At 39.7% G+C, this 25918-nt stretch overlaps 1 protein-coding gene across 3 annotated transcripts in view; it reads left to right on the top strand.

Moving 5' to 3' along the window:
- SLC10A7 (solute carrier family 10 member 7) overlaps positions 1–25918 on the top strand; it is a 269103-nt gene that overhangs the window by 188247 nt on the left and 54938 nt on the right. For 2 of the 3 annotated variants that reach the window (XM_060147130.1, XM_060147128.1), the window contains exons 7-10: positions 3824–3907; positions 13483–13648; positions 14791–14842; positions 24517–24590. In XM_060147130.1, coding sequence (XP_060003113.1) covers positions 3824–3907; positions 13483–13648; positions 14791–14842; positions 24517–24590 — 376 coding nt within the window. The remainder of the gene's footprint in view (positions 1–3823; positions 3908–13482; positions 13649–14790; positions 14843–24516; positions 24591–25918) is intronic. The other variant, XM_060147129.1, reaches the window with a different exon arrangement.

Raw genomic sequence — 25918 nt, 5'->3', positions numbered from 1 at the left:
CAACTTTGAAAAGCAGCTCCTGGAGCTGGGGGGGGTTTGGTTTTTTGTTCACTGTTGGATCCCTGGGGCTGAGAACATGCCTCTGGCCCACAAGAGGCACCGGTTGCCATTTGAATGATTGAACACAAAGGTCTTAAATTCCCACATATTTAATTTTCACTGAAACGTTTCTTCGCAGCATGAGATTAAAACAAATAAACCTAATTGTGAGTTCTCTGCTTTAAAGCATATATTCCTGAAAGAGATTAGCCAATGCCTGGATTGTTTATTTCACATGCGGTATCTTAAAGCACGGGTTGGCAATGTGAGACGTAGGACCTTTAAACCCGCCGGGTGGCTCAGCGAAGCCCAGAGCACTTGCTTGACACAAGCTTATGCTGAACCCGCAACTTTATCCAAACGTGCAAATTATTGATGCTTCAATAATTGATGCTTCAGAGACCAAACACATTGGTCTCTGAAACAGAAACCACATGAGGCTCCTCATTAAAATGTGAAGAAACAAATAGCCCGGGCAGCGTATTTCCTTCTGCTTTAGTTAAAATCAACTCTGCATGCAAAGTGATTGGGTCTTGTAATCTTCTAGTCATACTCTCAAATGCAGATGCTCACTCTTCTTTCTTCTGGATGCCAGGGCGTACTTCATAGTGTCAGGAACCTCCCCAAGGGGACCTCTGCATCTTCAAACCGACCACAGCGACAGGTCTGGTGGCCGATTCAAAAGAAAGGACTTATGCCAAGTTAGACCCCAGGACTGAGATTTCCTTCCTTTCAGAGCCACTTCTAAGGAAGCCACCCTGCAGGACTTCCTCCCCAACATCTCCACCGTACTTAGTCTGGTTTCGTGTACCCAGTTACCTACATCCCTGGCTAGCTTGCTCTGGCCTCTGATCTGACAAAGCCGCAGAGGAGGGCTGCTCTAACCTGTGCTCCTAATCAAGTGGATCAGAGATCATGGGTGTTTTCGAGGACAAAGGGACCTTGGGGATCATGGACAACCTCCCACCCTCCCCCTCACCCCATAGCCTTTTCCACTGTCTTCTAGGAACAAGAGGCTCCCAGACACTGAACATGCAGGTGGTCTGTTACGTGATGGATCTAGAAAGTGAAACACAGACTATTCTTCAACACCAAAGTTGAAATGGGTTTTCCTCTACTTCCCTTTTAGCTTGGATTAGGATTAAAAAGAACCCCCAACATGGACTCAATACACGAAATCACATTTTAACTTTTCTGTCCAATTGATCTGAGTTTACTGCTCTGCAGTAATACTTTATGGTTAAACTAACCAGCCTTCCCAGTGTGCATCTGGCTTCTATCACAGAGCAGATCTGGCTGAAGAGTTGCTTGCATGTGTTTGAGGAGCACTGCCAACTGCACATCATAACACAGGTCTTCGAAGTGTTCATTACAAGCTGCTTCTCTCTGGACCTCAGTTTTCAATCTTTAAAAAGAGCTAATGGGACTACAAGTCTCTTGCAGGTTAGGATTCTATCAGTTTTAGGTCTTCCCTTCCAGAGCAGCATTAAGGAGCTAAGGAGGGGGTGGAGGAGAACTGAGGGAGGTAACATGCACCACCAGGCTCGCTCTGTTGTTTTACACAGGCACACGTGCGTGTGAGCTGGTCCTTTCTTCCCTTGGTTTTTATCATGAATAGATGCCCTTAGTTTCTAGGTGCACATTCAAGTTCGTTTTGTTACTAGTGATAAACAAGCAGTGAAAAGAATAATACCAACTGATTTTGTAATGCTACGTGATAATAAGAGATTTTTAGATATACTTAAGTTTTGTGTTTTTTTTTTTTTAGAAAAAACAGGGATATGATTTTGGATAAGAGTTTGTCTCTTTTTAGCACCCCGTGTTTACAAATTAGTTCATCTGTTCATTCTGCACAGGTTTACGCTTTCTGCATACATATTCTCTGTACCAGTTCCTGGGATAAGCGCTCGGCTGACAGAGGGAATATAGCTTCATATGATTATTCATGAAAACATTTAAAAAATACATTAAATAACTTAATAAAGTTGAGATAAAAAGAGGAACAGAGATATGTGAGATCACCCATGAGATTTCAGGCAAGCATTGAGACTTTTTACTTGAGGGTTATCACCTCGAACCCTACTGCCTCTCTTCAAACATTGTGAACCCTATGGATAGAGCATTGAGTTGAATGTTTCTGAACTTGAAAACTTTGTTCTTTAAAGTTTATTTTTCTAATTATCCAGTGTCTCAGTTTCTTTGTAAAATATATTTTTCCTTATTTCAGTCCTTGCCCCAGGAGCATCCTTAGGGTTAATATTTGTGGAGAGAATATATTTGTTAAATACCTTGCACTTCAAGGACATCGTTGCTCTAATCATTAGCTTTTAATACTTTGGTTTTGACTAAAAAGAAATATCTAACAGCCATGTAACATTTAACACACCACAAATCCTGTGTGTTCTTCACCAGTTTCGTTTTTTCTGCTTGTATTTCTTTCGTTTATATTTGTTCTGGAGGAAAAGGCTAGAGGCGACACTTTTTGTGGGTGAAACTGACAGCCAGTGGTCAGTGTTGAAGGCACTATTAAGTGGATGCAGGCCACTGATGGACAGGGCATACATTCTTGACCTTCTGAGTGCGTATAGATTGGGGCCGAGGATGGGGGACAGAGTTTTATAAAATAGACCAGGGCATAGAAAAGATTTCGGTAAGCCAGTTCACACAGAAATCAGTGAAAACACTGGTCCCACATCACTTCATTCTGAGCTATGGACTTCACTTATCTAAATATTTGATATGTTTTATTTAATATTCTCTGCCCTCCATCATTACCGTCTCCGCATCTTTCACAAAAATTACTTTCCAAAAGATATTTCCAAGTTTAACTAAACTTAGGTAAATATGAAAACTGAGGTGTGGTCTGCAGGGGAAGGTGAAGGTAACTTCCAAGGGCCAGGGGGGATCGTCACTGATGGCTTGGGAGAACCTGTTTGCAGAAGGGACTCATGAAAGGGATAAACAACTGTGGAAAAGGCTACTGTTTGTCCAGAAAGGAGATTTTGAAAAAAACATTAGAAAGTTAATAGGAAGACAGCAGGTCTTGGTAGTTGAGGTTAATGTGAGTGTTGACGTGTTCACAGAGAAACACTGCCTGGTGCTGCTGGCATCTTTATGAAGCTGAGACTGCAATCATTAGCAAAGAAAGAATCAAAAACTGAGGACAGAGGCAAAACGGGAATTCTGAGCAACGTTAAGACATACAAATTTAGGAGCGGTATATTGAAATTTTCAGTTGAAAAATAAGTTCCATTTCAGGATTTCCCATTTCCAAGATTTTGTTTAAGAATGAATTTTAAAGGGTATGAGAATCATTGCCTTTGTTTTGGAGGAGTAGGAAAGTTAGAAACTTTCATTTACATAAATACAAATATTATCTCGTTAATAAAAGAATGAGACACACTTGTTTGTTTTAGGTATCTGCAGACGGGTGAAATAGAAATCACGTAAACTATGATTACAGGTGAAATCTGCCATATGGGTACAGACAGTATGAACACAGAACGGCTTTACAATTCAGAAATGTATTTAATAAGAAGAAATTTAAGTTAATTGCAAAACAATAGTTATTTTTCTTCAATCTTAGTCTCCCAATAAAAATTATATATTAAACTACTCAGTCTATTTCGTGCTAAATTTCAAAAATAAAAGTAACTTCACTTGCTCCTTGTATATAGCTACCAAGTTTTTGTGCATGTGAGAGAATTCATTTATTACACTAGTTAACAGCGGTATTGAGAACGGATTTAAAGTGATTCTAACTCCTCGTATTCTTGTTTTACAGCTTCACTCCTCCTCTTCTGTGCCTTTTACATCTATTTTTTCTCAGCTTTTTATGACTGTTGTGGTTCCCCTCATTATTGGACAGGTAAGGTCTCCAGTTCTCTCTGCTCTTTTCTTTATAGATCAAATTGTGAATTCTTACGTAATGTCAGGACAATCGAGAGAAAAGATAGAGGAAGAGATGGTTAAATGAAAATCTAAGACTGTCCAACAGAAGGTTTCCTCAGCCACAAAGGTCTCATCTTTTTATTTTTTTAATTAACATCAATCTGCTTTACAGATAGCTATATATAGGGACACCAGCACACAATCTTGATGTTTAAAATTTATCTTCCCTTCTTTGTAGCTATGTAGCTAGCTTGGAAACGTCTAGCAGATCATTACCTTGATTTCTGATAAGGTCTCAGCAATTATGACCATTTGGGGGACAACCACCTGCATTTGACTGGCTTCTTCTTATTCTTAGGCTCCTCCGATAGCAGTGATCATATTTGTGACCCTGTAGTTGATAAAATAAACATTTAATTCTATTAGCTCTTAAAATTAGACCTTAGAAAGTTTAGTTTCCCTTATCATTCTTACTGAATTAGACTCGCAGAAGAAATTCCTAACTTCTTATAACAGGCTGATGATGAGCATATAATTCAGTTATGAGCATACAGATTCAAAAACAAGGTTGTCATTGTTGTTTTCATCATAGGTAGGCACAGCAACAGCGTACAGAGTTTAATGTACTGCTAAAGTGAGTGAGTCTTAGAAAAAGAGTACATTAGGATGGCGAAGAGCACAGATGTTGGGTTAAGAGCAACTAGACTCTAGCTCTTAGTTCTGCCTTTTATTTGCTGTGTGACCTTGGGCAAGTCGTTTAATCTCCTTAGCTCCAGGTTCATAATTTATCAAACTGTGTAATAATGGGACCTATCTTGAAGGGTTGTTGTGAGCGTCAAATGAAATAGGATGCATGTAAAGTTTTTGTCCTCATAGAACCTGATACAGGTAAGTGCACTATAGTTTCATCATCATTTTCAAATTCCCTGTAGATACAAAACAGGAAGCAACTCTTTGAGGCATTAACAATAAAAAACGGTGTGTGTATAGACATGTAATATTTACATGCTGTCTTAGGTTTTCTGGGAAATGAACTCTGAGACAGAGGTTTCCATGCAGGAAGCTGAATGGGGGAGAACCCTTGGGATCAACACCTGGGAGAGTGGGACGAGTAGGACGGGGGTGAAGGGGCCACAGCCTTAGGCTGGACCAACCCCTCAGAGTTGTCCTGCCTAAGACACGCGTGCCTGGTTTCTCTCCTCTTGTGCTGAGCAGTCATCAGATGCTGGCTTCCTTGCCCCTCCGGGGTAGGTAGGTAGGTAGGTAGGTCCTTGGGTGAGTAGGTCCTTGGGTGAGTCTGCTCTCTTAGCAGCAGTTCCCAAAGAGGAAGTCAACTGAGATCTTTCAGTCAATCAACATGCCTTGCAGATATGGGAATAAGCATCTCATTACTGAAGAGATGGGTCTGGGGGGCACAACACAGCATCCACTATACATGCGCTATTTTTTTTTTTAATTTTAGTTTTAGGAAAGGGTCTAAACTTACAGTAAAGGGGGAGGGTTTAAAAGCACTCAGAGAATACCATTTAATTAAATACAGGATAATCCTTGAAAAAATATTCCCACAGTGCTGCTCACATAACAGGTATTCTGAATAAATCTTACGGCGTCTACCTCTCTAACTCTTTGCCCACTTCCTAAACTCTAGCCTTGGCTTTTTCTCAATTGCTGCTTAATTTTTCTGTTTAGAATGTCTTTCTACCCACCCTCCCACTGCAACTCATTGCTCATTGGGCTCTTTAATTCATACCTTCTTTGGACCACCTACCTGAAGTATGTTTCCCTTTTACTCTTTATTGTGGCACCTTGTTTGAGTCCTTTCTTGGCCCTTGTCACAGTATATACTTATCTTTTGTTTGCTTGTTAACAGTTGGTCTCCCTCATTAGACGGTAAGCTTTATGAGTACAGGAACCACATTTGCTTTGTTTGCCATTACACAGGCACCCAATAAATACGTGTTGGGTGAGGGAGAGAGGGAGTGAATGCGTGAGAGGTCTGCGATCACTTAGGGAAATGCTGTGTCTTATAGAGGAACCTACCTGCCCTGCTCAGCTCTGGACAGTATTAGTTTAAACCCATGCTTATTCTCTTGGTTCTGAAATGAATTCCATATAATAACTCGGGGCTCACACATTCTTCTCTTAGTGGATCTCAGAAACAATCTCTCTTAATAATAAATGTTTGTCTTCAATTATATGGACAAAAAAATTTTGTCTACACTATTCAATGGATTTTTTAAATATATAGTGTTATATTATTTATGTAATTAAGACTATTTATCCAGAGAGAATAATGAATTGTTAGATAGCTTGCGTGCCCAGTAGTAAAGTATTACAGTAAATTATAAAGCAGTAAAGGTAGTCAAAAGCAAGAGGGCTGGTTTTTAAAAAGTTCTCTAGTACCAAAGTACCCTCGTGGCTTTTTTCAAAGAGGAAACCTTTATGTTTGCAACCACTTACAAGGTAGATGTGTTTGCATCTACCTCTTATATTCTAGTCTTGGGAATTAACAGTCACACCCCTGGTCTCTCCCCCTAGAAGCCACACTGCCGCCTAACGTCCTCACTCCCTCACATCCAGGCAGGCACTAAATGTCACCATTTCTGCCTCCAAAATCTTCCAGCTCTGGCATCTGCAGCCTCGTGCGTGCCAGAGAGGGTGCCACACCTTCACCATCTCTTGTCTAAATTACTGCACCTCCCAACCCTGTCTCTCTGCTGGGAATCTCTTCCAGTCCCCATCTAATGTGTTCACCACTCCAGGGCAGTCCTAAAGAACAAACCAGATTATGTTATTCCTCTCCTTAGAAACTTCCCTCCCGGTTCCCTGTCGCCCACTCCTCGTGTGGCCCGCAAAGCCCCTCACAGTTTGACCCCAGCCTGTCCCCTCCCACCATCCCCTTCACACAGGCTCCTCTTCTGCCATGCGGTGTGCCCACTACCCCCTCACCCGACCGTGCCCCTTCACTGCTCCATGCCTTTTATCTCGTTGCTGCCATCGTTTCTGCCAGCAAACTTCTCTTCATTTCTAAAGACTCAAGACAGAGATGCCCTCTGATGTGCTCTGACTCCCTGGGCCTAGAGTAAACTCCAGTTCTCCCATCATACTTCACCCGTCGTATTTATCAGGAGAGACAGTAATGTACCCGTGAGCTTCCAGGAAGTGGAAACTCTATCATAAGTATATTTAATAGCATACTCAGTAGTTGGGTGTAAACTGTATAAAAACATTGGCTGAAGAAAACTTTGAACCTATCCCCTCAGTACCCCCAGCAGCCGTTTTCCCTAGGTCTCCAGCTTCACTAGAGAGAAACATATGATTGGTTCTCATCTTGTTTTAAATTCATGACCCCAAATTGAAAATGTCACTCAGTACTTTCCAGATATCTTACTCTGCTTCCTCACAGGATTATTTCACCCTGTCCTCTATTTTCAAGTCCCTTTTACTTCCCCTAACACTCTCCCACTTGCCCATTACCCTTGGGTCTCACGGACTTTGCTTCTGTTTTCTGAAAGCAGCCAGCCTTGATGCTGCCTTAGAACCTTTGCACTGGCTGGTACTTCTGTTTGGAACACCCTCTCACCTGTCACCTCCGCAGAAAGACCTTTCCTCGCCCTTCCTCCAGAGGCTACCCACTCGATCACTCATGTATTATCCAGTTTAAACCTCTATTTGGTATGAATCATTATCTGCTTCTCATTTATTTGTTGTTTTGCTTATTATTTATCTCCTCAAACATGAGCTCCATGAGACCAGGGACCTTGTCCGCTCTTTTATCTCTGCTCATTTGTAATTGATTGACAGACCTAACTTTTGTGACGCAATCTTTGAAGCCCTCGTTAGAAGTGCTCAGTGTACTATTTACTTCAGAGGAATTAGATTCCTGGCAACGTAGCCTCATTTCTCCACTGTAACCACATTATAGTTACAGTGCCACACTGTGAAAATAAACATCTCTGTAGACTTTTATATGCATCTTTAAATGAGATTTTATTGTTACCTTTTAAATAAACAATGGGAACTAGAGGGAGAAGAAAAAGACCAGGAAGGGTGAGTTGAAAATATTTTCCATAATCTTTTAGTGATGATAAAACTTCATCATTCCATTTTTTATTTATATTTCTGAGAGTGGATTTTATTTTCTTTTTTTGTGTGTGTTTTCTCCAAACAATACTTCTTTGGGGTTGAAATCATTATTGACTGACTGTGATGTGACGTGAGGTGCAGTTTGGTCTTTGCCACTGCTTGGCTATACACACGACTTCTAGGCCTCACTTACCTCATTTGTAGGATGAGGAGTATATCTTCCAGCTCGAAGATGCTGTGACTCTGTGAGATAAGATTAGTCTTTCCATAGATGGCTGGGAGATTGTTGCTTCTGTCAATTCTAGAAAGAGATAAAATGTCTGTTATTGTAATATTTCTTCTCTTCCGATAAAGCCTTCAATATATCTAAGTGCTTGTGACACTTACTTATTTTATGCATTAAATTTGAGAGATTTATGAATAAATGTTAATGAATTGAATTTCCAGCACCTTTGAAAACTATTTTTTAAAACAGCATGCTAAACCCCACTTTTCTTTCAATAAATTAATAGTAAAAAAACACCATATAATTTATCATTTGTACATTCTCTAGTCTTTCATTAGTGATTTGTTTCACAGTTTGAGATTGGCTTTTTGTATTAAATAATACCCAGCTAAAGCTGCAGTTAATGTTATTAATGCTAGTAAAATTTTGCATTTATAAAATTAGTTATGAACGGTTTTCATTGCTTCACTTGAATTGCTTTGAGAGAACAGTGACTTTTACATTATGCATTGGGATGTATTGCTGAACAGTGTTGTGAGAGAAACATCACCAAACTGGGACTTGGAAATACGAAGAGCCATCATTTACCGCGTACGGTCCCTGGTTCTAAAGCATTTTATATTTATTTAATTTCTTAGTCCTCACTACAACTACTATTATATCCATTTTAGAGATGAGGCATAGGGAAGTTAAGGAATTTGCCCAAGATGACAAAGTAAGAAGCTCCAAAGTCTGTACCTTGAACCTCTACGCTATTATTCCCTCAGGAAATAGAGGTCAGAGTCCTGCTCATCCACCTGACTAGCTTTTTAACATTTATTCAAGCTGTTTGGGGTCTCTATGCCCTTGTTTACAGCTGTAAACTGAGCAGGATAATATCTGCACGACCTCGCTCCTGAGAATGGAAGTAAATAGAGGGAAAGAATTTTTGAAAAGTGCAGTAGATGACGGGTGCGTCTTGTATTCATCTATTATTATTGTTTCTACTTTTTTAGAAAGTGTACAGATATTATTTTGAATCTACTCAATATTTAATAAGCGTTACATAATTGGATTTGATATCATATCCCTTACTATACATTTCAACAGAATATTAATGAAGAAACAAAGCAGCTTATGAAAATGTATGGATTCAGTGGAATGGGGATAAAAATTGAAGATAACAAGAAAGAAGCAGACTCACAGATACACACAACAAACAAGTGGTTACCAGTGGGGAGGGGGGAGGGGTAATATAGGGGAGGGGGAGGGGGAGGTGCAAGCTGCTGGGTGTAAGATGGGCTCAAGGATGTATTGTACAATACGGGGAATAGAGTCAATATTTTGTAATAACTGTAGATGGAAAGCAACCTTTAAAAATTGTATTAAAGTTTCAAAAGTGTTTTTAAATAAAAACAAATGAAAAAAATAATCTTAAAAAAATTGAAGGCACCTGAAGAAATTTTAAAATTCAGACTTAACATGAAAAATTATCCATTGTATATCCCCACTCAAAAATCAATTTATAAGTATAGAGACAGAGTAGAAAGAAAAACATAAGAAAATACCCCGAAAAAGAAAATGAAGAAAACAAAATGATGGCTGTTACAGTTCTCACTTACTTCTGCATATCAACCTTCTTCACCTAAGATGTGTTATTTTTCCAGGGGTTCAGCTTGGAGGTCATGCAGTAATTGACATGTCACTCAGCTTATTAGAAGTACAGGGATTCGAATTTTAGTTTCCCTTTAACCTTTCCTTGTGCTTAATTTAAAAAAAAGAAAATGAAAATGTAGAAGGTGAGACAATAAAATAAAAAGTTTCCTGAGGAGGATTTTTTTCCCCTTCTCTCTCCACAGGGAAAAGCAAAAAAGTCATTTAATTTTGAATGCTTGCGTTTCTGTGAGCTAGAGTTTAGAAGAAAGTCATTTTGGCTAGGAGGACGCAGATTTGGAGCCCGTGTTTCTTGCCTATTGAAAGAATCCTAATATACTATGAGGCTTTGAGTACTTTGTAATGAAGAAAGAGGTAATAAGGTTGACTAAGTCAAATCACAGCTTATAAAGTTGATGATTACAGATTTGTCTTGGTTTTTAAAATGGCTTTGACTTTCGAGTTACACCTCATTCATATTTATTTGTTTATTTTGTCAGAGGGCTCGATGGTAGTGGAAGAAGACGCTTTTATTGGGTGGGCCAAAAGGTTCATTCGGTTTTTTCTGTAAGATGGCTCTAGTAGCACTTAGTTGTCTTTAACTTCATTCGAAACAATTTTGTTAGATTGTATGTGACAGCTGTCATATCAGCGTGCATTTAAAAAAAAAGACTTATCAAAATTGGTGAACTTTTGTGTAGCCATTTTAATATTGAAGATGGAAGAGAAAAAGCAACATTTTCAGCATATTATGCTTTATTATTTCAAGAAAGGTAAAAATGCAATTGAAACACAAAGAAAGATTTGTGCAGCATATGGAGAAGGTGCTGTGACTGACCGAGCATGTCAAAAGTGGTCTGCGAAGTTTCGCGCTGGAGATTTCTCGCTGGACGATGCCCCATGGTCAGGTACACCAGTTGAAGTTGATAGCGATCAAGTCGAGATATTAATTGAGAACAGTCAATGTTATACCACGTGGGAGATAGCCGACATACTCAAAATATCCAAATCAAGCACTGAAAATCATTTGCACCAGCTTGGTTATGTCCATCGCTTTGATGTTTGTGTTCAACATAAGTTAAGCGAAAAAAACCTTCTTGACCATATTTCCGCATGCAATTCTCTACTGAAATGTAATGAAAACATTCTGTTTTTGAAACAAATCGTGAGGGGCGATGAAAAGTGGATACTGTACAATAATGTGCAACGGAAGAGATCGTGGGGCAAGCGAAATGAACCACCACCAAGCACACCAAAGGCCGGTATTCAATCAAAGAAGGTGATGTTGTGTATATGGTGGGATTGGAAGGGAGTCCTCTATTATGAGCTCCTTCTGGAAAACTGAGCGATTAATTCCAACAAGTACTGCTCCCAGTTAGACCAACTGAAAGCAGCACTTGATGAAAAGCGTCCAGAATTAGTCAACAGAAAATGCATAATCCTCCAACAGGATAACGCAAAACCATATGTTTCTTTGATGACCAGTCAAAAACTGTTACAGCTTGGCTGGGAAGTTCTGATTCAACTGTCGTATTCACCAGACATTGCACCTTCAGATTTCCATTTATTTCTGTCCTTACAAAGTTCTCTTAATGGAAAAAATTTCAATTCCCTGGAAGACTGTAGAAGGCACGTGGAACAGTTCTTTGCTCAAAAAGATAAAACGTTTTGGGAAGATGGAATTATGAAGTTGCCTGAAAAATGGCAGAAGGTAGTGGAAAAAAAGGGTGAATATGTTTTTCAATAAAGTTCTTTGAAAATGAAAAATGTGTCTTTTATTTTTACTTAAAAACCGAAGGCACTTTTTGGCCAACCCAATACTTTTGGAATTGGGATCATACATTCTATAACCTATTGCAAAGAGAGGACTTCTGTGTTTTTAACCATTATATATTAAAACAAAATTGGAGGACAGTATCAATTTCAATAACTCTGTGTAATTTCCATTTATTTCCTGAAGAAGTTGGGTTGCACTGAATTGGACGAATTACCAGCTTCATGCTACCAGAAACAACAGATTATGAAATGACCTTTTAAGTGAAGTCTCTGTAACCTTCTATTAATAATAGCAGCTACCCCCATGGTGACATATCCGAACATGGGACTATCTGGGTCCCTCAAGCACCAAAATTTGTGTGCTGATACATCAGTCCATAATACTATGTGACAGAACTACTCTTATTTCTCTCTACCTCACTACATTTAAACTTTAAAGAAAGAAATGAACACTAGATAAGTTACTGTGGTTTCGGATCACTTGTGCAAAAACAAAACATGATTTTTTATAAATTCACCTGTAACTTTAATTACAAGATCTACTTTTTCAAAATATTTAACCACTATTTATCTCTCTCTATAAAACCCTCGTTCTCCTCCCGCCCCACCCAACCTTCAAGGTGCTGCACGTATACTTCATACCAACTGGTCAGCTTTCTGCCAGGACACCCTTTTTCAACACTTGTTTTACTTACTGAGCACTTGAGATCGGAGGAGATCGATCCAATAGCCGTTTGTTCACAGGTTCTCTGGAGAGTCGTTTATTTATTCTTGAGTATCTGTGAAGGCATGCCTCATTGCGAATTAAGCCTTTTTAGTGACAGAGTGGAAGATGACAGAACCCCATCAGCCTTGTCAGGAGAAGTTCCCTGACCTCATTATTGCTAATGGATCATGGTAATTCAGCCTGTTGTGAAATCTCATGTTCAATTATGCAGGATAATGAGTGACTCAAAACTTAATGTCTCTCAACTCTAGTCTTCATTATCGGGTTTGTTCAGCTTCTTCCAAAAGCCAAAGGTTTTAAATAGAGTGGTTCACTTTTATATCCAGACTTAAAGTTATCGCCAATGTTCTGGCTGTCCTTATTTGAAATATCTGACTTGATTTTAAAATATGAGAGGATTGCCATATAACTTCATATTTCACTCATCCTGTTGTAGGAAAGTTAGGACAGGTTTATTCATTTTTAAGTGTTAATTCTGGAATTCTAAAAGCATGCAAATGGCATTTGTCTTTGGATTCACAAAAACTCTAGATATTCAGAGTCTGAATTATTTAAACTCCCACAACACATGCACTTTTGCTTTTCAAGCATGAGTTATAATTTAATTAAAAACTTCTGGTGCATTGCTAGCATTTTAAATATTAATATGTTCCATGGATCATTTTCGATTATCTACTGTCTTGAAATTCTTGAAGATGTCAGACTGTTAAGATTCCCAAAGTTGCACTTGGAATTGTCCATCGAGGCAAAGGGGACTGTGATAATTACACACATCCATTAGGATCAGCAGAAGAGATAAACTTTGGGGAGGCTTAATGGGCATGTCTCAGTGACAGCTAGCAAAGAGCATTTGGCATGATTAAGGATGGATTTGAATGCAGTGGAAAATATACTGTCCTTATGGACACCAGTGGAAGTTGCACTACAAATGTTAAATTCCCCAGGAGAAGAGTGGTGTGGCAGGGAAGCTTTGAAATCCCCTATGGCCATCCTCCAAATTATTCTCTTTCCTTTATGTCTTTCTGCTGTCAGAATCACTTTGCAATGCCCAATTCAACTCCCTCCACATCTGAAAAGAGGCAAACTGTTGGTCTGTGTGTTTCAGATTGTCCGAAGATACATCAAGGACTGGCTTGAAAGAAAGAAGCCTCCTTTTGGTGCTGTCAGCAGCAGCGTGCTCCTCGTGATAATCTACACAACCTTCTGTGACACGTTCTCGAACCCAGATATCGACCTGGATAGATTCAGTCTTATTCTCATACTGTTCATAAGTAAGTTGGAAGGTGGGATACCCTTGCTATCTCCTCAGCCTCCTCAATAGCAAAGCAAAGCCATCTGTGGTCCCTAAAGTCATTGCCAGTATTCATTTGCTTAGAGAAGAATACTTCCTTTTGTGTTGCATGTACGGACTCAGTGACTTTATCGTATGTATCTGTTCTTTAGAAAGACATCAGTTATGCACTTATGACATAATCTCCTGTGTTTTTTATGTCTGATTTACAATAGTTGATGCCAGATGAAAGAAGCCATAGTATCTGTCAAATTCAAATGCTAGATTGAGCACTTTTTTGCCAATGTATTTTATTGTAACTTGAAGCTAATCTTACCCTTTATTGTGAATTAAAAGTAGGATTTATAATCTATGGTACTGTCGTTTTCTAAGTATAGTAATTGGCTGCATTGGTTAAAATGTGACTATTTACATAATGTTTTCTATTAAAATATACCCAAAGTAATATCATTTCATTTTAAGAAGCAGCAGGCTATAAAATGCAAGTAACTGCTAGGGTCCAAAACTAACCTTTTGTTCTATTTACCCAGTAATACCAAAGACTACTTCGGTAATTATAATATCAAAGAATGTTTTGTTATTAAAATCAACATGAATCATTCCAAAATATATGTTATATGCTACCACATTTATGCTATTTGCTATTATTCATAGTACAAACCAGCTCTTCCGAAATTGAACAAATAACCAAACTTTAAATCAAAGAGGGTTTTAGAGTTACCCTGAGTAGCAAATATCATAGGTTATATCTGAGGATATCTTCACTAAGAACAAGTTGAGGGACTTCCCTGGCAGTCCAGTGGTTAAGACTCTACGCTTCCACTGCCGGGGGCCCAGGTGCGCTTTCACTGCAGGGGGCCCGGGTTCGATCCCTGGTTGGAGAACTAAGATCCCGCATGCTGCGACCCGTGGAAAAAATAAAATAAAAAGAACAAGTTGAGTCCCACTAGTTTAAATGATTCTGTCAGTTTAGCAATGTGTGTGTGTTTCACTCATTCGTTTGTTTATTTTTCTATTTGAATTCCCATAAGTTTCAGATAAAACGAAGCAGACCAGTAAGTATGCTACAGATACTGATTCTGTAGTGCTAATTTAGATTTAATCTTTTTGTTTTTTCTTCAGTCTGTTCCATTCAGCTGAGTTTTATGCTTTTAACATTCATCTTTTCAACGAGGTAAGTGATCTGGTATCTCTTGTTGTTAATTTCCTAATGGACGAATCATGCTCTTTACTTGGCTTCCAGGCGCCTACATTCTTCTACTTGGTCTCCTGTCTCCCGACTGTTTTATCTTGCTCCTGCCACCCTCAAGTTGTAGAAGTTACCAAAGGATCTGTTCTTGGCCGTCGTTTCATTATTCACACTTTGTGCGTAGGCAGCCTCCTCCGTTCTGCTGGCTCGAGCTCTCAGCTTCCTGCTGATGAAGCCTAGACCTTACACTGCCCTGTTTTCTGGAGCTCTGGCCCTGCTCATCACTTACCATTTGGATATCTTCACCTGACTGTCTTAACAAGACCTCACACTCACCCGTGCTTTTTCCACTGCACTAAACTCAAAATATTCAAAATGGAATTAATCTTTTCCCCCAGTACTTCCTCTCTCTCTCATAGTTTTTAATGGAACTACCGTCCATGGAGTTACTCAGACTGGAATCCTTCACATTATTATGTTTTCAACGTCTTGATCCTACCTCGGTGCTCTCCAAGCCCGTTCCCTAATTCAGGCTCCCGCTGCCTCTTTCTCCCTAGACTGTTGCCATGCATGTCTTACTGTTATTCTTCATTTCCAGACTGAGCTTTTCTTGTGTATTTCATACTGCTTCCAGTAACTCAGAGTCCTGATAATAGGTCTCCTGTTCAGAGACCTTCAATGGTCAGCCAGTGCCTGCAGAATGAGGTTCATTTTGGGGGGCTAAGTGAACCACTACTAGCATTCACACTATCTAAGCTTTAGGTTGAGGTAAAATCTTTGCTGTTCCCTGGAAGAACCTCAGGCATTCTCATTTCTGTGCCTTTCTTAGGCTAACCCCATGTCAAAATTCGTCTCCATGTCCTAGTTCATCTTTCCTGTTCTTAAAGCCTCACTTCTTCCACCAGTATTATACATTCAACAGATATGACTTAAGCCTTTGGGAGGAGAACGTTACCACAGTGAATACCACAAATGATGATTTTGATCCTGTCTGAGTTTATAGACTAGATATATGCATTGGTAACTGAGTGTTCTCTTAGTGCGACAGTAACACAACCTGGAGTCAATTCAAAGAAGGCACTCCCAAAGAGAGTGGTAGAACAAGACTCCATGGAGGAGATGCGATTTGACGTGAGTCATAAAGAATAGCTAATTATTCAGCAAACACAGATGCAAAGAGGGAGTTCTTGGAAGAAGAAATAGTAAAGCAAATGTAGACATGCAAACACACACACACACACACACACACACACACACACACACACAAAGACCTGGCGGAACAATAGGAGTAGAGGAAAATGAAAAATAATAATAGTAACTGGAAAAGTAAGCTTGGGCCAGATTGCGAGGGCCTTGAATGCCAGGTGCTGGCAATGAGCTGCCACAAGGGAAGGGGCCTGCGTTGTTTATGGGGCCTGAAATAGCGTCAGAGCATGGATGGCTCAGGCCTCACATTAGGCATTTGGCTCTTAGAGCACTTGCTATATAGCACGAGGCCAGGTGTAAACAGTCAATAAAAATTTATTGATTGGTGTAATTTGAAGCATTTTCCCAGGCTTGTGGTTGTGATTTATGAAGTAAGAGTAGAGCCTGGAGCTGTTAAGTCACAGAGAAAATGTGACTTAATTGGGTAAGTCTGAGAGTAGGAGCTATTTTAAAGTTCTTTCTGTAAATGGCTTGTTACGTCACCTTCGAAAAGATGTTTGCCTTCTGCTGGCTGTTTGTTTGCTGGTCCTTGTGGCCAAAGTAATCCTCAGACCCAGTCATCCTATCATATCAGACTGTCAGTGACTGAAAAATTCCTTGAAAAGCACAGAACAGCCTCTACTGGGATTGCTGAAGGAGGGCTGGGGGAGGGGAGTATCACAACTAGTTGAATTCGAAGTGAGAATTGTCAGCATGGAGTAGGCTGGACTTTCATAAAGCCTTGTGGTTTTGAGGCCCTTCTATTCTGCCTTATTCTGCCTTCACTAAAGTTCTGTTGTGTTTTGAACTTGCTTGGCCCACTGCCAGACATGCCTGTTCTTTGGTAAACAACAGAATATAGAGTAGCTGTAATCGTGCTCCTGGGTAGTGGTTGTGTAGCCCCAAAATATGCCATTAAAATTTGGAGATGTTTCAATCAGACAAAATTTATGATTTTCACATTCTGTTTTCATGCTGGAAGACCCCATAGCACTTGAGGATTTTATTGGAGGAATGAAAAATGCCAACATTTATTGAGCCCTGCTCTGTGCCAGGGACTGTGCTAGGGATTGTGCATATGTTATTTTGTGTAAGTCTGACAGCAAAAGACTAGGTTACTATGCATTTTTGTTGCTATTTTGCAGATGATGACCCACACTTAGAGTAGTTTAGGGACTTGCCTAAAATCAGATTTTAGTAGTTTAGTAACTTACCCAAAATCAGATGGCAAATACTGCACTTAGAACTGAAATTCATCTCCATTTGACATTTCCAAAAGAATTTACCCATGCTTTTTCCACTGCACTAAACTACTTCAATGAATTTTAATGTTCACAATCCTTGTTTTGGTTGGGGAATTTGTAGAGAGCATATAACTGGATTCTCCAAGTTCACACACACACACAAATTAGTCAAAGATACCAAGAGTTAGAACTAGGACCCACTGGTTTATTCTCTGAGTTCTTTTCTTTTCCTACTTTTTGTTCCTTCCTTCTTAAAATTAGTGAAATTGGCCTGCGGTGGGTTTTTTCTTTTCTTTTACTTGCCAATTCAGTAAAGCTAAAACCAATCCAGATATCCAGAGACAAAAATCTCAACATAGAAATCAGTCTGTCTTTTTTTGTACAGCATGCCACTGACCTCTGATGGTGGAAGTTTAGCATAAACCAGGAGAGACCCAGCCTAGAAAATTCAACTTCCCTGCAACACTTGTTTACCTGGTTAATATTTCTTAGGTTTACAGACCTGACATGTTACCATTGTGTAACATGTCATTGTGTCTGGCAGGGGAGCCTCTTCTACTTTGAGTATTTAAAATACATCTGAGAGTTGTTATTCTGTGTTCTCATTTATCTGTCCACAGAAGAGCATCAGGGTTAAAAATTCCAACTCTGGAGTCAGACAGACTCAAGTTTCAATCCTGTTTAATAACTTTGTAACTTTTGTCCGTTTCCTCATTGATAAAATGGAGATAGTAGTAGTATCTATCTCATAGGGTCATTTGGAGAATTAAATAATACGCACATAAAGCCCTCAGCTTAATACCTAGTATATAGTAAGTGCTCAAGAAATGTTAGCTACTGTAAAATATTTGCTATATCACAGTAGCGTATGTTATTTCAAAAACTAATTATGGAAGAGAGAGAATTAGCATTTCTAGTTTTGCAATATATTCTTTTGGACGTTTCTCTGTCACAGTTGCTAGGAATGGGGAGTTGATTCATCAAACCAAGAGTCCACTGTCCATAGTGACCTAAGCTTTCTGCAACTTTCAGAAGCTTCAAAGGTAGAAGAAAAAAGTTGAAAAAGCTTAGAAAAATAAAGCAGTAATTGGGAGCCTTTTAAAAGTATATACAAGATAGTTTGGTAGATTGATAACTAGAGTAATAGAAACCTAGATTGTCCCTAGAGTGACAAAAGAAACTATTAAGAAAGGAAAAGGAAGAAAACAAATATAAGTATTTGCATTAGGTGCTTTAGCCCTTATCAGTACATTTTCAACCAGATGTCTCATTCAGCCTCAGGCCATAGTCCTGGGAGGGAAGGAGAGTGACCTGGAGGGCAGGAGAGGGAGAAAGGGAGGGAAGGAGAGAAGAGGAGCATTGTTATTCCTGGGAAGTCTCCTAGCCATTTCAGAGATGGGCCGACTAAGCCAGAGCTCTGGGTAACTTGTTTAGTGCCACACAGCTGGTGATAGACGAGGTCTCCTAAAACGAGTAAAGACAAAAATGGGACCTAATGAAACTTAAAAGCTTCTGTACAGCAAAGGAAACTATAAACAAGATGAAAAGACAACCCTCAGAATGGGAGAAAATATTTGCAAACGAATCAACAAAGGATTAATCTCCAAAATATGTAAACAGCTCATGCAGCTCAATATTAAAAAAAACAAACAATCAAAAAAATGGGCAGAAGACCTAAATAGACATTTCTCCAAAGAAGACATACAGATGGCCAAGAGGCACAGGAAAAGCTGCTCAACATCACTAACTATTACAGAAATGCAAATCAAAATTACAATGAGGTATCACCTCACACCAGTTAGAATGGGCATCATCAGAAAATCTATAAACACAAATGCTGGAGAGGGTGTGGAGAAAAGGGAACCCTCTTGCACTGTTGGTGGGAATGTAAATTGATACAACCACTATGGAGAACAGTATGCAGGTTCCTCAAAAAACTAAAAATAGAATTACCGTGTGATCTAGCAATCCCACTACTGGGCATATACCCAGGGAAAACCATAATTCAAAAAGGCACATGCAGCCCAATGTTCATTGCAGCACTATTTACTATAGCCAGGTCATGGAAGCAACCTAAATGCCCATCGACAGACGAATGGATAAAGGTGTGGTACATATATACAATGGAATATTACTCAACCATAAAAAGGAACGAAATTGGGTCATTTGTAGAGACATGGATGGACCTAGAGACTGTCATACAGAGTGAAGTAAGTCAGAAAGAGGAAAACAAATATTGTATATTAACGCATATATATAGAATCTAGAAAAATGGTACAGATGAACCGGTTTGCAAAGCAGAAATAGAAACACAAATGTAGAGAACAAACATATGGACACCAAGGGGGGAAAGCAGGGTGGGGGTGGGTGATGGGATGAACTGGGAGATTGGGATTGACATATATACACTAATATGTATAAAATAGATAACTAATAAGAAACTGCTGTATAAAAAAAATGAAATAAAATTTCAAAAAAAAAGAAGATGAGAAGCCCAGGTAAAGATTTTTAAACCATGTTCTGTTAAAAAAAAAAAAAAAAGCCACACAGGTACAGAGGTTAACAAAGGAAAGTATTTCACGTGGAAGTTTCCCCCTGTAAAAACAGTGGGCTTAGACAGGACTATCTCAGAGGACCCTTTCTGCTCCACATTCTGTAATTCTGCTAGTAAAACCTTTTGACATGTTTTCCTTTGTGGGTACTCAAAGGAAGGCAAAATAAATATTATGTGGAAAACACTGAATGAAAGCTTTGTGAGAGAATAAAAAGACCAGTTGGGAAGAAAAGGAAATAAACATCTCAAGGGAAGCCAAAGTAATCAAAGGAATTATAAAAACAAGATAAAAAGAAAATCAATATTAAATAGAGATAAGGTAGAGTTCGAAAATAAATAGTAATGCGATTCCTTTCAAGAATGTGAGCAGACACAGTAGAGAGGATAATCACTGAAAATAATTATAGCCATTACCACTTAATACAATGTATGGGATACTTTGTTTCTCTGTGCGTTGTCACGACTTTTCACCATTTAACCACCCCTGAACAGAGCATGGGTGAGGGAGGGTTAGTTACCAGGATGGCTGCTCTCATCCACTAAATTGTGTGGTGATTTTGGTTATGGTTTTGAGTTTTTATAATGTTCTTCTCAGAAGGCAAACTTGTCTTCACAATTTGGGGCACCCTCCTTATTAGCTGTGTGACTTGAGGCAACTGTGCTTCAAGATCCCTTTTCGGAAAAAACAAGACAAAAATACTGTTACCGTATAAGGCTGTTCTATGAAGAAAGAAGAACTGGATGCAAAGTGCTTAGAAAAGTGCTCAATAAATGTTGACTGCAGGGCTTCCCTGGTGGTGTAGTGGTTGGGAGTCCGCCTGCCGATGCAGGGGACGCAGGTTCGTGCCCCGGTCCGGGAAGATCCCACATGCCACGGAGCGGCTGGGCCCGTGAGCCATGCCCACTGAGCCTGCGCGTCCGGAGCCTGTGCTCTGCAATTCAAGAGGCCACAACAGTGAGAGGCCCACGTACCACAAAAAAAAAAAAAAAAAAAAGTTGACTGCAAATCAACTATACTTCAATTAAAAAAATATATATATATATATGTGATAGAAAAAAATTTCTTTAATGTTTACTGCTATGGTTACTCACCATCCTTATCCTCTTCCTCCTTATCTTGGATGGAAGGTTAAGTGAGCACATGCTCTGCTGGCTTCTCCAAGACCTGTGATGTGGAACAGTCTGTTACTGTAGACATAGAGTATAAGTCAGCCCTATTTAGGTGGAGTATTGTTTTTAACCTCAAACATTCCATCTTTACGTCCTGATTCTCTCTCCCCACTGAAGGGCTTTGTGTCAGTTGGACCCTAGGGCAGTGTTCCAACCCACATCAGGCCAGATACCTCCTCGTGTGGGCTTACCTTCGGTCTCCTTACCCCGGAGCAGAGGACAAGTAAGCATATCTTGCAAACATCCTCTTTGGCCACACTGGAAATGCTGCTCCAACATGGCAGCCAGCGCCAGATTAAATGAGAGCTTTCTTGGCCAGAGAGATCTAGACACATTAGAAATGGGTCAAGCAGAACAGCGTTCACCAAAGAAGAAGTGTACTGCCGGACTCCCTTGGAAGAAAACCAAACTGCCTAAATGCAGATGCAGCAGCAACTGGTTACAAACAAGGGCAGCCGAAGCCCTCAAAGGCCTTTGCAGTGTTATTGACACCAGAGCATTGCCGGAGAAAGACCCCAGACTAGGCCAGCTGGCTCTGCCACGTGTTCCACAATCACAGCTGGGCATTCATTCCTGGAGACATCTTTTATTCATTGTGAATTGACCGTAGGTCATATTCCCCAGTCTGCTTATGTCAAGTTTTTCTCAGGCCTCAGTATTCCCTCAGACTTCTCTGTAGATGAATGAACTGCCTCACGCTTTGCACAGAAAGTAAACTCTCTGATGTAGATTCCCTCCACTTTCCTATTCTCCACCTGAAGATTTTCTGTATTTTTCACTCACCTTGTCTTCTTTTGCTTCCAGCTCACAGACTCTCAGACTGTAGGACACTCTCCTCTCCGGCTAATCTCAGTCTCATCCTCTCAGGCCCCTTTGAGGATGTGGTTTCGTCCATTATTTCTACCTGCTGTATCATCACTTTCTATGTATAAACAGGTTCGTCTCCATGGCCCTTTTCTTCTCTTCACCAGATTTCTTGAAAACACAGCCCCCTTCACTACTGCAAATTCAGTAAACTTAAACCTCAACTCCTGGGTCTCCTGCCCAGACCCTACTGGGCTTCCTCTTCCATTCCTTATTTCCATTAATGCTTTGATACTTCTCTCAAAGTTTCTAATTTCTCTTCAATCTCTCTTCTTCTCTCAAGGCAACAATAACAATAAAAGTATAAACTAGCTTTTTTTTTTTTTTTTTTTTTGCGGTACACGGGCCTCTCACTGTTGTGGCCTCTCCCATTGCGGAGCACAGGCTCCAGACGCACAGGCTCAGCGGCCATGGCTCACGGGCCCAGCCGCTCCGCGGCATGTGGGATCTTCCCAGACCGGGCCACGAACCCGTGTCCCCTGCATCGGCAGGCGGACTCTCAACCACTGCGCCACCAGGGAAGCCCTAACCTAGCATTTTTAAACACTTGCTATGTGCCCAGTTCTTAACAGATATTGGCATTTATCCTCACAATGACCCTAAGAGGCAGACAGTATTATCCCCATTTTATATCTAAGCCAAAGGATGGTCTGGATTTAAATTCCAGTGTATTTCCCGCACTGCCTGTGCTCTTAAGCTGTTGGGAGGGAATATTTTGTAGAAGTTACCAGTTGACAAGTTCTTTTAATTCTATCTTCATGTCTTTTACCACCAGCTCCTGTACTCACTGTGATTCTTCAGGCCCTCGTAGCTTTCTGCTCCCTGCCTGGGCTCATCAACTTAGCCTTATACTGGGCTGTGTGACTACTCTTCCTTAAGAACGGGTCTGACCATGCCATTCTACTGTCCCATGTCCTTCAGTAGTTCCCCTTATCCTATCTTATGGAGTCCACACTCCTGGACGTGAGCGAGTGCCCCTGCACACAAGTCACCCTGGAGAGTCTGCACTTTGCCAACTGCCTCCTGCACTTGCATGCTTCCGTTCTGCTCTCCCTTATCTAAAATCCGCATCTGCGCATGTCTAAACCTGTTCTTTAAAGCCTAGCTCAATTGTAATTTCCTCCAAGAAGTTCTCTACAGGCTTCATCATCATCCCCTACCCCCCTGACAAGCTTGAGATCATCCTCCCCTTCAGAACCAAAACATCCTCTCTAGAGACTCTCTCTCCCTTTCTCTCTCTCTCTCTTTCTTTCTCTCTCTTTCTCTGTCTCCCTCCCTCCTTCTCTTTCAACTGAGGTGAGACACCAAAAATTCAATTTGGAAAGATGTTATTAAAAAAAGAAAAAAGGCTGCAGGTAAGACTGGTTAGGAAGCATGAGCTTACATGATTTTTCAAAGGAGAGGAGACTAAAGGGCAATTTAAATATTCTCTTAACATATGTACAGAGGAGCAGGTGGTGGAGGAGAGGGTCCTGCTCCCCTCCAGTGAGTATATAACAAAGAAACAGGATGTGGGGTCTGCTGAGGGAAGCTTTTTCTCCCAGTGAAAGTTGTATATAAGGATGAGGTTACTAAGGGAAATGGTGGGGTCTCTTTCTTTAGACATACTTGACAATTGGTTAGATTGTTACATCTACAACTATATGCATGCAGTCGGGTTCTAGAACATTTTTCCGTTTGCTAGCCCTCTTGTCTGAGTTCAGGGCGGGAATGAACAGACTCACTATATCTTCAAACACTGATCATGCAGGAAGGAATAGTTTCTAACATATCAAGGATGCAATAATAAAACTTACATTTCTAACCTTTTTGGTTCCTGGTTCTCTAAATCTTTATGATCTAAAATAGGAAATCTGAATATGATATTCACCAGTACTGATCCCCATAACATTTAATGGATTTTGACTACACAAGATTTTTTTTATCCTTAACATATTATACAACAATAAAACAATGGCAGTTAAGCGCGGGCACAGGAGCCAGACTTGATTTAAATCCTGGCTCTGTCACTTCCTAGCTATGGGGTCCTGGGTAGGTTACATAACTTCTGTGTGCCTCAGTTTCCTCATCCGTAAATAATGATATTGTATTGCCTACCTGATAGGGTTTTTGTCTTTATATGCAAAGACCTTAAGGGAATACCTGATACATAGTCATGGATAAAAATTGGTAATTTATTATTTTTACTAAAAACATATGATGTTAAACCTTTGTTCATACCGTGTATTTCTCAAAGGCCGTTGTCTGCTGCCAAAGGGATGTGTTGCTCCTTGAGGGAAGCCTTTTTGAAATACATTAACTCTTTTCAAGCCATGGGTTGAAATCAAGTGATAGCCTAGTGACTGAGCTAACTTTCCTTGCTGCGTGATTTTTGTAAAGTCTTGTGCCACAAGCTGATTACATATGTGATTTTAGAAGATCTCCACCACACATTTTTAAGACTGTCTCCTTTTCATGGATAAATGACTCAGAAATTATTCTCTAAAAAGAAATTTGGACATTTCTGTACATTTGGGTATAGAATTACTTCTGTCACCAGGACTGATCAAAGGGATGTTAGCACAAAGGTAGGTACTACATTTGATTGAGGATGTCTTAAATATGCTTTTTATTTGTAAAACACTTTTTTCTTTTGCCACTAGGAATAATTCAGGTTTCACACCAGCAGACACTGTGGCTGTCATGTTCTGTTCTACACACAAATCCCTCACATTGGGTAAGTGTCCCACAGACTTAAAAACCAACTTAATATTACCCTCAGATAATTGCATCTTATGATTTTGAAATTCAAACAACTCTTCAAATTAAATGGAATGGGGGTATTTTCCACTCTGTGACCTAAAGAACAATAGCAAAGTGAGGATGGGTCATAGCTTTGAAATACCATCACTGGATTGAACCCATTTTTGAGGGCCTAAATTTAAGAGTGTAGGATTTAACTTTATTTGTAATCATGTTTTCGATTCTCATAGAAGATTTTCAATGTAGAATGTTCATGTTAAAAGTCTGGGGGTGTGTAGTTGGGGGCGGGGGGTGCAATGAGCACAAACTTGGTTTTGGAAGGCTCTAGAGTGACCCCTGGGAAATGTCACCTTATATTTTCTGGAAGCTTGGAGCAAGGTGGAAATAATGTTATGACTCTAGTTTGATATTGACATTAGTTTGAAGTTCCTTTCAGAATGTTATTTCTATAAAGAAACACGACATAGTTATCATTAACTCAATCTGATCAGCACCTAAAATGAAATAAGTACGTATTTAATGGATAAAAATAGATCAAGAAAAGTGCTATTTTCTACTTAGCTTTATCCAGTTTAATGACGTTATCCCAATAACCTGTCCAAGACATCTGGAATCCATGTTTTTAGTCATTAAAAGTCATTAAGTAATGAGAAACTTTATTGAAATATACATCATTAACAAACTCCTTGGGGTAGTAGGCACATTGTGGTAAAACTAGTTTTAAAAATTCCATTACATTGTGACGTGTGACTGACTAAAGAGAATGACATTGCTCTAAGTCTGCTCGTGTTAAAGTTCAGTCTGTAAACTAGGAAACAAAGAGATTTCATAATGGTTTTACTAGCCCCAAACATATTTGTCTGATAGAATTATTTTCAGTCTTGCAAAGTTTGGGAAATAATTTAGAAATTGGACATACTCTTAAAGAAGCAATTGCTATCTAGGGGTTCAGCTTATTTGAAGAAAAAATATATATATATACTGTCCATACGTTGCATTATGACTGTTAGGTTTTCTTTATAATCATCACCAAATAGAATTTGAAAGAGCTTTTTGGAAGCCACATTCCAGTCCTGATTTTGTGATCCTGGACAAATCACTTAAGCTCCCTGAACCTCAGCTTTCTCACTTTGTAAGCCATTTTCTTACTTTTTCTTAATTCTTAAGGCTGCTGTAAAGATTAAAGATAAAATGTGTTAAGTACCCAGCACAGGACTTGTACCTAATACAAGTCAGTACATGACAGAATGTGTTCAGTAGTTGTGCTGTGTGTGGATTGCTGTGGACGAAATGAGAGTGCCC

This window comes from Lagenorhynchus albirostris, chromosome 4 (genome assembly GCF_949774975.1).
Source record: "Lagenorhynchus albirostris chromosome 4, mLagAlb1.1, whole genome shotgun sequence".
Taxonomy (NCBI): Eukaryota; Metazoa; Chordata; class Mammalia; order Artiodactyla; family Delphinidae; genus Lagenorhynchus; species Lagenorhynchus albirostris.
Note: the sequence above shows the minus strand (reverse complement) of the source record. Positions and strands in the feature narration are given on the sequence as shown.